Source organism: Rhinoderma darwinii, chromosome 12, assembly GCF_050947455.1.
Source record: "Rhinoderma darwinii isolate aRhiDar2 chromosome 12, aRhiDar2.hap1, whole genome shotgun sequence".
Classification (NCBI taxonomy): domain Eukaryota; kingdom Metazoa; phylum Chordata; class Amphibia; order Anura; family Rhinodermatidae; genus Rhinoderma; species Rhinoderma darwinii.
The window spans coordinates 24823836-24840272 of record NC_134698.1 but is presented as its reverse complement, the minus strand read 5'-3'; the positions used below and the strand labels follow the sequence as shown (position 1 = coordinate 24840272).

The following is a 16437-nucleotide window of genomic DNA, read 5'->3' as shown; positions in this document are numbered from 1 at the left end:
CACATTATGTAGAATATAGGGCACTTATAATGGGGTGACAGAGCTGCGGTCATGTGACCTTATGTCTAAAGGTCTTTTTGCAGGACAAATACAATGCTGTTTCGTCGCGTTTTTTGCCGCAATTCGCTGCAAATAGTGCCAAAAACGACATTGTACTTTGGGTGGCTATGGGCCCCCTGGGAGTCTCGGGCCCCGGGCGGCCATCCAAAACACCCTATGATGATCCGCCATGGGGCATGGACACCCATCCCTAAAAATATGCAAAGGTGTCCATAGGCCATTGAAATGAATGGGTCCGTAATAACGGATGAAAAATACGGACGTGTGCATGGGGCCGCGCCGTATTATTTAGGCCACACGGTCTTGGAAGTCGTTTTCCAGCGTTGGCTGTAGTCACATGCTCAGTGTACCTAAAATGCACCACCAAATTAGCTAAACCATTCGGCTGCTTCCATTACTAAAGGTCGGGCCCATGCATAAAAGTGTAAAATATGAAGGAATTATTTCATCCTACAGGAAAACTGACATAATTATTCCTCTCCAGGGAACTCCATGGAGCAGCGCGCGCCGCCGAACAGCTAAACGAAAGACTACATCTCCCAAGATGCTTTTGTGCTTCCTTTACAATCACGTGGTATGTTTTAGCAAATCATCTCAAGGTACTCGAGAAGACGCTGCGGTGGGCAGGCGCGTCACGTGACAGGTCTCCTAGTAGACCAATCAGACAACAGTTACTTTATTTCAAATCTGGTTTGTGTAGCGGCGTAGACTCCTTGAGTTGCGGAAATAACTGCACGGGCGGTGAGTGACGTGATGTGCCGGTGGAATATATCGCTAGTGATGGAGGGCAGCTCGTGGTGTGCGCCGCCCCCCGCTGGACCCTGTAGCGGCGCTGCCACAGTTTGCCCTCCATGTCGTAGATTATGTGCACTGTAACCTGGGGGGAGGGTTTATAAGCAATATGTGAGTAGGTGTTATCAGTACTTATACAACGGAGTGTATATAATGTATAATTGCCTTTCAATTCTCTACCAACGGGCTGATCTTGGGAGACAGTGACTTTGGGGAGGGGCGTTGTGGAGGGTATACACCGTGTGTGGTATATATGTGTGTATATCCTTATCTCTGCGATGGGCACATGTGCATTTTTAAGAACAGGCTTATTTTATTCGCGGAGGCGCGGGGTCATGGGCACAGCTTTGGCTGTAGCACATTTTTTCTAATCTACAACATTTATAACCGTTGCATCTGCACGTCCCCAGCAGACTGGCCTAAAATGTAAGGCTAAATTCACACTTTCGTTGTATAATCTCTTAGGCCCCATGCACACGAACGTATTTTTGTCCACCCGTAAATACGGGTCCTTGGTCACACGTATGCGACCCGTATTGCACCCGTATTTCCGGGCACGTTTTCTCTGCAAAATTGCGCTGCGCTAATCGGCAGCCCCTTCTCTCTATCAGTGCAGAATAGAGAGAAGGGACAGCCCTTACGGTAATAAAAGTAAAAGAAATTCATAACCCCTCTCTTCACATCCAGCCCGACCTCCCTGGATGACGCGGCAGTCCATGTGACCGCTGCAACCAGTGATTGGCCTGTGATTGGCTGTAACGTCATCCCAGGAGGCCGGACTTGAGGAAGAAGCAGGGAGTTCTGGGTAAATATGAATGTCTTTTTTTTTTTTTTTTTTTTTTTACAGCTTTATCTATATTTGATCGGTAGTTTCTGTCCCGGGTGCTGAGAGTTACTGCCGATCGTTTAACGCTTTCAGCACCCTGGACAGTGACTATTTACTGTTGTCGCCTAGCAACGCTCCTGTAATTACGGGTGCACACACGTAGTCACCCGTAATTACGGGAGCCCCATAGACTCCTATGGGCTGCCCGTGCCGTAATTACGGCCTGAAATAGGACATGTTCTATAATTTTTCAACGGCCCGGCACCTTCCCGTAAGCATACGGGGAGGTACACGTGGCCAATAGAAGTCCATGGGCCCATAAAAACGTGCCGTAATTTCTCTATTCAAAAAAATGGATGTGTAATGGATGGTTCTTTATCACTGGTGTCAATGTAAGGGCCTGTTCACATCACCGTTCGCTTTCTGTTCCGGGGTTCCGTCTGTGGTTTCCATCGGGTGAACCCCGCAACGGAAATTGAAAGTGAAACCACAGCTTCCGTTTCAAACTCCACAAACATCCCCAAAAAAAAATCACAACTGACACACAATTGCTACGTGTGGGGCCATTGCATTCACAGCCGTCTACAGAGATGAATTAATTTCAGTTCATTGGATATCAGTTCCTTGGTATTCTGCACATGGACACTGGACCAATGAGCTAACACCTTACCTCTCTCCCGTAGCGGACAGTCTCCCTCGACAGGCGCAATCTTCTCTCTCCCTCTCTCTCCCTCTCTCTCTCTCCCTCTCTCTCTCTCTCCCTCTCTCTCCTCCCCCCTCTCTCTCTATCTCTCCCTCTCTCTCTCCTCCCACCCTCTCTCTCTCTCTCTCCTCCCCCCCTCTCTCTCTCCCCCCCTCTCTCTCTCCTCCCCTCTCTCTCCCCCCTCTCTCTCTCTCCCTCCCCCTCTCTCTCTCTCTCTCTCCCTCTCTCTCTCTGTCTCCCCCCCCCCTCTCTCTCTCTCCTCCCCCCTCTCTCTCTCTCTCTCTCCTCCCCCTCTCTCTCTCTCTCTCTCCTCCCCCTCTCTCTCTCTCTCTCCTCTCTCTTTCTCCTCCCCCCCTCTCTCTCTTTCTCCCCCCCCCTCTCTCTCTTTCTCTTTCTCCTATAGTCATTCAGTTATGTGTACAAATGAAAGGAATAGGTGCAGCCACGTGACCATGGGGATACTAAAATTAGCTGAAGAAATTTAGTGTTACTCAGTGGCCACTAAAATCTATGGGCCATCATGTAATACATGCTCATCCCCAGTATTTCACAGCGAGCTTCTCAGCTTTAGTCTTTGTAAACATCTGCGTTGGTGTTTCGGTTTTCAAAGCGTTCAGGATCCGTCACACCGCAAATACCAACATGCCTGACAGACCCCATTGACTTACAGTGAGTTCCGCCAAGGTGTCTTTTTTTGATAGGAGAATATAGTGCAGCATGCTGCACCGTTTTCCCTGTCAAATTTTACGGAATCTGCGACAGCGGCCCTGAATGATGCCTCCGATGCAGATGTATCATAGGGAAGATATTGGTCATTGCTGATATACCTGTTATCTTTACAATATTTTGTATCCGTTTGTACAGCAGAGTATGGCACAGGACGGAGATGAGTGGGAACTCAGTAAGGAAAATGTTCAACCTCTTCGACATGGGAGGGATATGTCGACTCTGCAGGAGGTTCTCTCCCAGCAAGTCCATGCCAACCATAATGCCATCCTGCAAAGGAAACAGTGAGTAATTCACTAAACAGACAATAACTACTACATCAGGAGAGTCCAAGGAGGAGTCATTACCATGTATACACCTGTATATTGTATCAGCATGTTACAAACCGTTCCTCCAGTTACTTCTCCACTGGCAATAAATATGTATGTTCTGGGGAGGGTAAAATAACATGAGTTAGGCTATGTTCACACTTCAATAATTTATTTTCCTGTTCTCCGTGACAACCCGGATAGCATAGTAAACCGTAAAATCTGATGGACCCATCGTGAGTTAATTGGATCTATCCGGATCCTTTGCAAAACGGATTCATCATTTCCATCATCGTTCACATAAAATGTAAGCCATGATACTAGTGTCAAGTCCGAATTTCAGGGTAGCTTCCTTCTCCCTGTTATTCCACACCGAATAACCACCTCTGTAAATTGAAAGCTGAAGGCATGCCTGGAAAGAAGTAAACCAGCCAAAGAGATGTTGGTACACAGCTTTCCTCAGATAGGACAGGAAGCGAACTAACTTTATTCAGAACAAAGAAACACAGGAAAAGACACATGCTCCCTCCCTAGGGATGTGGGAGTGCCCAAGCCCCCACCGGCTTCTCAGCTGCAAGTTCTTCTGTACACTCTTCTTGCATTCCAGGGGGCGGTGTCTTCCATAGGTGTGTCCGTCATGAACAAAGAACTTGTTATATATATATCAGTATATTACACAAAGAACTGAAATGTATATACATATGTGTGAGGATAATATTTTTGCAAACAATATACATGGTAATGATCCCTGACACTAGTGTGAACATACTCAAGTCCGCATGTGACTTACCCACGTGCTCTGAGTGACATGTAAGGCCTTGTAGTCCCACAACGGCTGTAGTGTCACCGGTTGGAGACCTCCGCCTTAGAGCTCCTGTAGAATCTCCGTACCGAAAGTCTGCAGCGTTTTACGCAAGATAAGTTGAAATGCTGCAAATTGAGAATCTGCGCCGCGGGTCAATTTCTGCAGCATTTATGCAACATGTGCGGGAGCTGTAAGTGCCTATTCACCAGAATGTTCCTCGGCCATGTGCTTAGGTGCCATGGGCTCCTCCGTTTAAAAATTTACTAACAAAACTAAAATGGTCACAAATGCAACAAAAAAAAAATTGTTTCCATCTGAAGCCGTCTTACAACGAGATCCTCCACGTCTTTGTAGTATATGATTATATAGGGGGATCAGTGGATGAAGGATCTATAGTGACATGAAATAAGCGCCTAAAAAAGCTGAGATGTGTAACCAATATTTGTATTGCCAAAACATGGAGGGATAATGTTTTGGTTCTTTATTCATTTAGTTCTTTTTTTTTTTAAGGGCCTTTGAATTGGAACTTCACTTTTACACTGGAGATGATCCTTTGGATGTTTGGGACCGGTATGTCAATTGTTGATGGACTCTTCTATAACAGTAATGATATTTAGGTTGGCTAATAGTTTGTTGGTGCATTGTAAGTGAGCACAGGATAGATGGGGTGCTTGTATGGAGAGAAGTTTTTATTTTGTTTCATTTCAATTTTACAGAAAAAAAATCACCTAAAAGAAAGTTGTTTTCATTGACCGTCATATTGCACTTATTTGTATGAGGTCGAGTTACAAGAGTCATTACTAAGCATATGGGGATTATGGAAGAAGGATAAAGGAGGGGGTTTACAGCATGACTTGGTGGAGCAGCCATGGGGGATGAAATCCTGTAAAGCATAATCATTACATTGCTGTCCTTATTTGAGAATATTGTGGCCCCTCTGTGGGGACTGCTTTTTCTGTCAAGAATGTCATAATCTTTAAACCTTTGATTTGTGAATGGGTAGGACGGAGCTCCAGAAAAGTGCCATTTTTTTTATTTTTTTTTAGAAGACTTCATAGATGAGTGACCTGGAAAAGGTTTTATGCATCTGTTTTATGCCGAGAAAGTGGAAACCATTACCCTAAACCCATGTGAGCAGGACTTCTCAAACTCCATCATATGATCCTTTTCTTAACTGCTGACTGGCTAAGAGGGATCATGTGATCACATAACCAGGAAGTTCTTGCTTTTCAGTCCCTCTTATTGGCACTTTGGGTGTTTAGTGGAGGTCATTGTGCCCACTAGTATAACTCTATCATTTTTTTTATTTTATTCATAGAGGTTTTCATTTTAAAGTGGTTGTACAGGATAAGGAAATCATGGCTGCTCAACATGGCGCTGAGCTGCAGTACCACACACAACCTGTGGGCGGCTCTAGCAGTGTTTTTTGGAAGAAAGCCGCCATGTTTTTATGATCCTGTGCAATCCCTGTGCTAGCTATCGGATTGTTAAAAACCGTTCTCATACTTGAACTTATTCTATGTTGTAGGTATATAAAATGGGCAGAACAAGCATATCCCCAGGGAGGTAAAGAGAGCAACTTGTCTCCACTGCTAGAGAGAGCGGTCAGGATATTCCACCAAGAGCAGAAGTATTATGGAGATCTGCGCTATCTCAATATTTGCCTCAAGTTTGTAAGTTCAGCAAAATAATTTCTCATTTTCTTTGTAAGGCTATGTTGACACCATGTAATCCATTTAACGGCATATGTGCAATTGGATTAAATTACAGTGAATTAACATGGATGCACATCAATTTCCATCCCTTTTTAAGCATATCAGTTTTTCTTTGTTCTATAAAAAAGACCCCCCCCCCCCACACACACACACACACCAGCAAAGCAAAACCGAAAACAGATGCTGTTTCACGAATTCCTAATGTGTGAATATAGCCTAATAGAATACAGACACCTTTTATGTAAAAAAAAATATATTATATTTTTACAGGTTAGTGGTTACCTGGAGTTAAATAAAAATAAAAATAAAAAGTTGCAAGCTGTAATCCTCAATCCTTCATTCACTTTCACACCCCTGATATTCACTTTTTTTTTTTTTTTTCATGTCCCTCCCAGGATTACATGCTGGATGTTGAGGTCTGATTCCAGGATGCTGCAGCATTCACTATCTCATGTATCAGCACAGGTTCATTTCTGTACTGCTTTCTCTTTCTACAGCTCATGAGGGATCTCTTCTCCCTTGTGCTGACCAGCACTGATGCTGAGGAGGTTGATTTTCCCCCTACCTTCCCCAGCAGACTCTGCCGTGGGTTCTTTTATATACTGATTTACAGCCTGTGTGCTTCACTCCCTGCAGACTGCCATGTGTGCTCTTTATTTTCACCCTATACGAACAGCCTGTGTGATCTGCCCTTCCTGGATACTTTCCTCACTCTCTACACTCTGATCTGCCATGTACAACCTTCTTCTCCTCCTCCTCCCTACTGTTATATCTAACACTAAGAAAAGTGAGGGTGTAGAGCAAAGAAAGCAGGTGTCAGCACCCGTCCGCAATAACTTTTGCCTTACTGCGCTGGGTTTATAGGTTTGAATCCGACCAAGGACAACATTTGCATGGAGTTTGTATGTTCTTCCCGTGTTTGCGTGGGTTTCCTCCAGGCACTCCCGTTTCCTCCCACACTTCAAAATCATTAGGCTTATTTGGAATGTAGATTGTAAGCTCCAATGAGGACCGGGACCGATGTGAGTGATTACTATATACAACACTGTAGAATAAGTTGGCGCTATACAAATGAATAAAATACATGAATAAGCAGCAGGACAACCAGCTATGTAAAGGAGTTAAACAGACTCTACAGCAGCAAAATGGTAGGGTTTTTAACGGACTCTTTTGAGAGTTGTTTAATTTTTTATCTAGGAAGCAAATCAATTATAAAATTTCATTGCAAAGGTGTCCAAAGCCTTTAATTGAAAGCCTAGATCAGAATTCCGTGTTTATTCGGGCATATGGATGTCATTGAGATGGGACTCCCGGTCAGGCCCCTCCACTAGGAGCCAGAGCAGAGAGCCACTGCACAGAGCGGTTTTGTGCAAGTGACATTGCCCAAATAAGTACTCTAGCCCTGGGTAAGCTCCTGACGTAAAGAGAACCTGTCACCTGCCCATACAGGTGCAGCATGTAATGGGAAGGGGTGCGCAAACCCTGGGGCACTTTACATTTTTTTCCTTTCCTCCTCTGTTATTTAGATATTGGTACCATTTATATTTAAATAACCCCCTGAATGGTCAATGGGGCGTGTATTTGGCAAGGGGGCGTGTAACGTTGCCGCTACGGACCGTGCCACAGCAAGAGCTGGAGTGAGGATAGAGCGCGCGTACATGTGTGCGTGCATGCACACTTTCACACTCTCTCTTAAAGTTCTCGCCAGACAAACGACAAGACTGATCTCTTGTCTGCCGTGAGCGAGTGTGCTTAGCACGGAGCTGCGTGCGTGCGCTCGCACACTCCTCTCTCCAGCTCTTGCTATGGCACTGTCCGTAGCTGATTGGACAGTGTCACAGCGATGTTACACGCCCCCTTGCCAATTACACACCCAATTGACAGTTCAGGGGGTTATTTAAAAATCGGGTGCCAAATATAATGCCACCAATATCTAAATAACGGAGGATAGGAAAAAAAAAATTTTTTTCAGAGTGCACCGAGAAAACGAAAAATCACTGTTAACGTGACACTTCCTCTTCTATCCGCCCCTAGAACGATATGTCCTTTCTCTTGTGTCTTCTGTGGCTCTTTCAGGAACGCTCCCTTATGCGAATGTCACAGGTCATGTGACGCATCGTCCACAAGAAGTCACAGGAGGAGTAGCCTTTAGGATGCAGGCAAATAAAGTTTGTGCTCAGATGAAAAGCCAGCAGAGGAAGGGATATTTACAAAACGGCAGGGGTCGGTGAAAACTCAGACGGGGGAGGGAATAGCAGATGATGGGGAATCATGGGAAACTGAGGGACCACCTAATTCAGAGTAACAGGGAATGTAAACAATGGCCCAGTGGGAATTACCATTATTTGCAGAAACTTTCACAGAAAACTACTCGTGAGGAACATGTGAGTATTTTTTAGTCTAATGCAGTTTTTTTTATTATTGAAGTCCGATAACCCCTTCAATGTTAACTTTTGTCGGACATCAGGCTGTAAAATTTCATTTATACTTGTAAACCTGAGATGATGGGTGTAGTAAACGTAAACCTAATGTACAAGATTTTACATCCTTCTCATAAAATATATAATATATACACGTTTTTGTACAGAGCCTGTAGACTTGTACAGCTAGTTACACAGCCAAGGTATTGGTACTCTACACGCACAACTCTATATCACCTGGGCAGAAGAGTATGAAGCCAGAGGCCAGTGGCGTAACTACCGCCGTAGCAGCAGTAGTGGCTGCTACGGGGCCCGCGGCATGAGGGGGCCCGTGTCGCCCGCCGGCACGGTCCCCCACCATGGCCGGAGGCTCCGCTAGCAGCCGCTGTGGCTGCTACAGCGGGACGCCACTGAACACTACGGCAGAGCAGGGAGGTATCTCCCCGCTCTGCCATTAACTGGTTCCCGACCGCTGGCTGTATTTTTACGGCCAGCGGTCAGGGTCCTTAAAACCCGAGCCATAGACTTTCTACGGCTCGGGTTTTAACTTGCTGCCCGCGCGATCGGGCAGCTGAATGTCGGGTCTCCGGCTGTCAGTGACTGCCGGGGACCCTGAGGAGAGGATAGAAGCAGCTTTCGCTCCTTCTGTCTTCTCTGATCACTTGTACACAGCGCTGAATGCGTGCTGTGTACAGGAATAGAGACAGCAGCAGCGCCGCTGTCTCTATTCCTCCCGGTGATCATGTGACTGGTCACATGATCGCCGGGTGCCGTTAGTGGCAGACTGCTGCTGGGTCTTACTAGACCGAGCACAGCCCTATTAGTGACAATCGTCACTATGAGAGGGCTGATTTCCCCTGTAACTGGGGCTGCTGTGCAGCTCCAGTTACAGTGGAAAAACATGGTGTAAAAGAAAGAAAAAAAATATGTAAAGTTCCCCAAAGGTCTTCTTTGACCATTGGGGGACAGACCATAGTAATAAAAAAATAATAAAGTAAAGTGCAAAAAAAATGTAAATAATAAATACACATAAAATACCCACCCAAAAAAAAAAACAGTTCCCCCCGCCCATCATTGCTGTAACGCTAGCGCTGACCCAATTAACCTAATATAGACATGTAATATATTAAAATTTACGGTAGACAATGACGATCACAAATAAAAGGTCTATTTTAGGGTAAAACTATGTTATTACCAAAAAAAAAATAGCTGAAATGTAAAAAAGCTTATTTTTTTACTATTATTTTCAAACTTTATGAATAAAAATTCTAAAATAGCAAAAAAGGTGTGTATAAAAACGATAAAAATTAAACCTGCATTGTCTATGGAAAAAACATCGCAAAAATCACGTCGTTCGCAAAAACAAATAAAAAAGTTATAGCCATTTAACGAACACGTGCTAAAAAGGGCTAAACGGTGTCTGGTCCTGAAGGCGCAAAATAGAGCAAAAGACATGTATCCCCTATCCACAGGATAGGGGATACATGTGTTATCGCTGGAATTGATAGGGAGAACGGGGGACTGAAAGTCCGCTGAAGTTCTCCATCACAAACCTCGGACTTCCGGGTTCTGTGTCGGCAGCTCCGTAGAAATAAATGGAGCGCCGGTCGCGCTTGTGCGCATGCGTGACCAGCGCTCCTTTCATTTTTATTGAGCTGCGCAGACGCCGGAAGTCAAAGGTTTTTCATGGAGAAGTTCAGGGGACTTTCAGTCCCCCGTTCTCCCTATCGCTGTCAGCGATCACTCTTGTATCCCCTATCCTGTGGAGATCCTGTGGAGAGGGGATACATGTATTTTGTAGGACACACTGTAGGTCGCATTTTTTTGGGAGGGGGGACGCTGTATGGCGTTCCCTACAGGGGGGGGGGAACGCTGTATGGCGTTCCCTACAGGGGGGGGGGTGGCTGTATGGCGTTCCCTACAGGGGGGGAGCTGTATGGCGTTCCCTACAGGGGGGCTGTATGGCGTTCTCTACAGGGGGGGGCTGTATGGCGTTCTCTACAAAGGGGGCTGTATGGCGTTCCCTACAGGGGGGCTGTATGGCGTTTTCTGCAGGGGGGCTGTATGGCGTTATCTAAAGGGGGCTGTATGGCATTATCTACAGGGGGGCTGTATGGCGTTCTCTACAGGGGGATGTATGGCGCTATCTACAAAGGGGGGGCTGTATGGCGTTATCTACAGGGGGGGCTGTAAAAAAGGCACTATCTACAAGAGGGGGGGGTTGTGTGACACCCAGGAGAGGGGGGGCCCCAGTCAAAAGTTTGCTATGGGTCCCAGTCTTTCCTAGTTACGCCCCTGATCGTGTTCTTTACTTGCTCTTATTAAGCCTTGCCAGGGGTGCAAAGATGCAGACCTGAGGGCCTACATTAGTCCTCCAAGCTGCAATGACGACCATTGGCACCCCACAATCGCAGGGGGGCAATGGGCCGTCAGAGATGGCCACCCCCATCTTTCTAATGGCTTAGTTACCGCAGTTACTATTGACCTCAGCATCTAAGGGGTTAAACGAGTGGGATCGTAGTAATCTACGATTTCGCTCGTCGCAGTGAACTGTCAGTTGTAACATACAACCAACACCAGCAAATTATGGAGTGAGCTCAGTCCGTGACCCCACTCCATACTTCCCTCCTGGCCTACACCGTATATATACACGTTGGTTGTCGTGGAAGGGTTATGCTGCAATAAAGCAGATCTTCCCTTACAAAAACTAATGACGTTTTGGCAACCAAAGGTGCCCCCCTCAGCATCAGAGCCCCATAGCAGCTTCTATGGCTACTAGGGCTATAGTTATGTCCATGTACAGGGGGAAGATTTGACAGTAACACTACAGGTGATGTATTATCACAGTATACATCTAGTATTTGGATAAAATAGAATGACCTACCAGTCCCCAGACATTAGTATATACGGGTCACTAAGCAAATCATGGTGGTTCCAAGTACCAGGCTCAGGACCAACACCTAGAAGAGGAGGAGAGAGAATAAGGAGGTTAAAACGTGGCCAGGTGCGGTGGATTCACTGCTTGTACACAATGCATCTTAAAGGGTTTATGCGGGGACTAAAAATTATTAGCAGTGTTCTCACTGCATTATGTGATGTCACAGTTTGTGGGTATGTGGACCCACCAGGCCGCACCGCCATAGCAGCGAGGCAGCTGGCAAAATAACAGGGAACCCCAGAAATAGAAAAGTCCCGCACAAGGGTACCAGGATAGTCCAGACAGTGGCCGCAGCTCTGGCACGGATGGAGGTAGGTAACACAGGACGTGGCGGATGACACAGGTGCAGTAGACACGACTCCAACTAGTAGGCACAGGAACAAGAACACAGTACGGGATACAGGAACGGGTAACAGGGCACGGGTAACAACTGGAACGGGAAACAGTAAGGGACCATTTGAAAGACAGACTTGGGGTATACTAACAATGCTCAGGCAAGGATCAGATGGGTTGGGCCCTTCTTATAGTCCAGGAAATCATGTGTGTTGATGATGGTGATTTCCTACATGTGCGTGCACTGGCCCTTTAAGAGAGGGCACGAGCGTGCGCGCGCACCCTACGGGACAGAGCAGATCGTAGCAGAAGTGAGCGCTGGCGTCTCCTGGGATCCAGATTCAGATCCATGGCTGCGGGCGTCAGGTGAGTGGACCCGATGGCCCTGGACGCTACAGTATCCCCCCCTCTTACGCCCCCTCTTCTTGGGACTAGAGCGAGAGAGGAACTTCTTAACAAGAGCAGAGGCATCAAGGTTCTCCTCCGGCTCCCAGGACCTCTCCTCAGGACCAAACCCGCTCCAGTCTACCAAATAGAAAGTCCTTCCTCCTACCCTCTTGCAGTCCAGGATCTCCCTCACCTCGAACACATCAGAAGAACTGCTGGGAGCAGTTGTGGAACAGGAAGTCTTGCTGTAGCAGTTCAGGACCACTGGTTTCAGGAGGGACACATGAAAGGAGTTGGGGATTCTGAAGGTAGGAGGCAGCCGCAGTTTATAGGAGACATGGTTAATCTGTTGCCGAATCTCAAAAGGACCGAGAAACCTGGGAGCAAACTTGTATGAAGGCACCCTCAAACGAATGTTCCATGAGGACAGCGAGACTTTGGTACCTGGAAGATACTGCGGCGGCTCTCTTCTTGTATCCGCTTTTCGCTTCATGCCCGGGTCTGTTGCCAGATTTACAGGAAGTCCCCAAATGCAGAGTCAGCAGCGGGTATCTGAGAAGTAGTAGACACTGGAAGAGGGACTCTAGGATGTTGACCGTATACAATGTAAAACGGAGTGGAAGTGGTGGACTCGCTTGTGTGGTTGTTGTACGAGAACTCGGCCCATGGAAGAAGTTGTACCCAGTTATCATGCTGTAAGGAAATGAAGTGACGGAGATAATTCTCCATGATCTGGTTGATCCTCTCGACTTGTCCATTGGACTGGGGGTGATAGACTGTGGAAAAGTCCAATATCACATCCAGGAGTTTACAGAGAGCCCTCCAGAACCTCGAGGTAAACTGAAACCCCCGATCGGACACAATGTGAAGGGCAAGCCATGCAAGCGGTAGATGTGCTGGATGAAGAGATTCGCCATTCGGGGAACAGAAGGTAGGCCGGTCAGCGGGATAAATTGTGCCATCTTCGAGAACCGGTCCACCACCACCCAGACAGTGTTGCATCCTGCTGAGGGAGGAAGGTCAGTGACAAAGTCCATCACAATGTGCTGCAAGGTGGCATTGGGTATAGGCACAGGTTGATGGAGGCCGGCAGGCTTGGAGTTAGTAACCTTGTTAGAAGCACACACCGTGCAAGAAGAGACAAAGTCCACAACATCCTTGGGCAGCATGGGCCACCAAAAGTGACGAGCAATCAGGTCTCGGGTTTTACGAACACCAGGGTGCCCAGCCAGTTTAGAACTGTGTCCCCATCGGAGAATTCTTCTCCTGCCTGCTCATCGAACAAAAGTCCTCCCCGGAGGGATGTCTCTAACCTGCAAAGGATTGGCAGTGATAATGCAGGACGGGTCTATGATAGTTTGAAGAGACTCCACCGTGTCATCCGTTTCAAATGACCTGGACAGGGCATCGGCCCTCACATTCTTGTCAGCGGGACATAGTGGAGCACAAATTGTAAACGGGTGAAGAACAGCGGCCACCTGGCTTGAAAGGGATTTAGTTGTTGAGCGGACTGAAGGTAGGTGAGGTTCATGTGGTCGGTGTAGATTAGGATGTGGTGAGCTGCGCCCTCCAGCAGATGTCTCCACTTCTCCAGAGCCAATTTGATGGCCAGTAGCTCCTGATCCCCAACAGAGTAAATGCGCTCTGCAGAAGAAAAAAGTCTCGAGTAGTAGCCACATACTACTGCCTTTCCTTTGGGGCTCCTCTGGAACAGAAGTGCGCCTGCACCAACATAAGAGGCGTCCACCTCCAAAGAAAACTGTATATATAAGTCAGGATTATAGAGGATTGAGGCAGAAGTAAAGGCTTTTTTGAGACTAAAAAATGTGGACTCTGCCTCTGGGGTCCACACCTTGGCGTTCACACCGTTCTTGGTAAGGGTGGAAATAGGAGATGTCAGTGATGAGACGTTTGAGATAAACTGCCGGTAGAAATTGGCAAATCCCAGGAAACGCTGTATGGACCTCAGACCTTGAGGACGTGGCCACTCCAGGACAGCTCTCACTTTCTCAGGATCCATCTTGAGACCTTGATCCTATATGATGTAGCCCAGGAAGTGCAGAGAACTCCTCTCAAAGACGCACTACTCCAGCTTGGCGTATAAATGTTTCTCCCTTAATCGTAGTAGAACTTGACGGACATGCCTCCGATGAGTCGTCGGATCTGGGGAGAAAATCAAAATATCATCGAGATAAACAACAACACAGATATAGAGGAGATCTCGGAAGATATCATTAACGAGTTCCTGAAACACTGCAGGAGCGTTACACAGTCCGAAGGGCATCACTACGTATTCGTAGTGCCCGTCACGGGTGTTAAATGCCGTCTTCCATTCGTCGTCACCCTGGCGGACCGGAGCGGAAGTGAGATGGGGACCAGCGCTCACAGATCCATGGCTGTGGGCGTCAGGAGGTGAGTGGAACCGACGGCCCGCGGCCATAGATGCTACATGTGAGTAAACTCGCTAATATACATTCCCGTCCCCCTTGGTGCTGTTTCTGAGATTTTCATAGATTTTTATAGCGCTGATGAGGAACCGGAAGTCTAGTTGTACAGTCTTCTTTGGTGACGACACGACTCTTCGTCATGTGATCGGCCCCGCTGTACTCTATGTACTCGCTGTACTACTGCTCCTGCAGTATACGGAGCACAGCGCCGCTCTCTGAGAGGTTCCTCTGAGAGGTTCCTGTTGTTTCTCCTTTGCTTTATCCAATGCTAAAAACGAATAATGTTTTTTTTTTTTTAAATGCAAGCCCCTCAGTTGGAGTCACTGGGACCCAACACTAGAATTTAATCTGATTTGACAGATTATGGCACCATTTTCTATGGGGAACTTAAGGTGGTTATTTTGGTATTCCCATACTGTTTTTTGACACAGACCACCTATCTAAACATTGCTACAGACAAATCCACCTCTTCATGGTAAAGGTATTCTCTAATGCCAGTGCTGTCTTACAGCAGGATAATGCCCCCGCCACACTGCAAAAATCGTTCAGGACTGATGTGAGGAACATGACAAAGAGTTCAAGGTGTTGACCTGGCCTCCATATTCTTAATTCAATCGATCATCTGTGAGATGTGCTGGAAAAACAAATCCAATCCATATAGACCCCTACTCACAACTTACAGGACTTAACCCCTTAATGACGAAGCCTAGGTTGGGCCTTAAGGATCAGAGCCCATTTGTCTATTCTGACATGTGTCACTTTATGTGGTAATAACTTTGGAATGCCTTTATTTATCCAAGTGATTCTGAGACTGTTTTCTGGTGACACATTGAACTTTATGTTAGTGGTAAAATTTGGTTGATACATTCAGTGAAAAACAGAAAAAATTACAGAAAATGTGGTGTAAGGCATATGTTTATACCACACAAAATAGTTATTAATTAACAATTTGTTTTTTTAAATAAAGGATTTAATATTGAAAAAAGGTTTTTTATACAACTGTTTTTTTTTTTGTCTCACTAGGTGACTTGAAGTCAGGAATCCCTGATCGCTATTCTAATACACTGCACTACATGCGTAGTCCAGTGTAAAAGTGCTGTCAGTTACTCACTGACAGCAAACCTAAGGCAGGACAAACTAGGCTTCCGTAGATGACAAACCCGGAGGCCATTGTTAGGCCTCCTGTTGCAGTAACATGATGGAATAGAACGTCAAGGAGCAGGAAGGGGTTAAAGGATCTGCTAACGTCTTGGTGCCAGATACCACAGGACACTTTTAACCCCTTAGTGACCAGCCCATTTTAGGCCCTAATGACCAAGCTATTTTATTCGTTTTTCTATAGTCGCATTCAAAGAGCTATAACGTTTTTATTTTTTCGTCTACATAGCTGTTTGAGGACTTGTTTTTTGCGGGATTAGTTGTGCTTTTTAATAGCACCATTTTTGGGTAGATATAATTTTTATATTAACTTTTATTAACCCTTTTGGGGGGGATTATAAAAAAAAACTGAAATTCCGCCATTGTTCTATGCGTTTTTAAATTGACGCCGTTCACTGTGCGACGTAAATAACTTGTTACCTTTATTCTATGGGTCGGTACGATTACGGCGATACCACATATGTAGAGGTTTTTTTATGTTTTACGACTTTTGCACAATAAAAACACTTTTGAACTAAAATTATTTGCTTTTGCATCGTCGCTTTCCAAGAGCCGTAATTTTTTTATTTTTCCATCAATGTAGTGATTTTTTGGGCTTGTTTTCTGCAGGACAAGACGTAGTTTTGAATGGTACTGTTTTGGGGTGCATGGGACTTATTGATTCATTTTTATTATGACTTTTTTGGGGGGCAATGGAAAAAAAATGCAATTTCGCCATGGTTTTTTGCGGTTTTTTTTTTACGCTGTTCACTTTGCGGTTTAAATTACATATTTACATTATTAATGGAGTCATTACGGTCGCGGCGATACCACATATGT

General features: G+C 46.0%; 1 protein-coding gene across 3 annotated transcripts; it reads left to right on the top strand.

The window, feature by feature from the left end:
• The first annotated feature begins 569 nt into the window (after window positions 1-569).
• LOC142664751 (mitotic checkpoint serine/threonine-protein kinase BUB1 beta-like) lies at window positions 570-5998 on the top strand. Of its 3 annotated transcripts, none has more exons than XM_075844051.1 (4): window positions 570-634; window positions 3246-3391; window positions 4731-4790; window positions 5749-5998. In XM_075844051.1, exons 1-4 carry the CDS (start codon window positions 605-607, stop codon window positions 5909-5911), a joined length of 399 nt encoding a protein of 132 aa, XP_075700166.1. In that variant the 5' UTR covers window positions 570-604; the 3' UTR covers window positions 5912-5998. The 3 variants fall into 3 exon arrangements, with proteins under 3 accessions (XP_075700166.1, XP_075700169.1, XP_075700167.1); XM_075844054.1 differs by lacking the exon at window positions 570-634 and adding an exon at window positions 824-963 and having other exon boundaries at window positions 3249-3391; XM_075844052.1 differs by lacking the exon at window positions 570-634 and adding an exon at window positions 824-963.
• Window positions 5999-16437: the final 10439 nt, after the last annotated feature.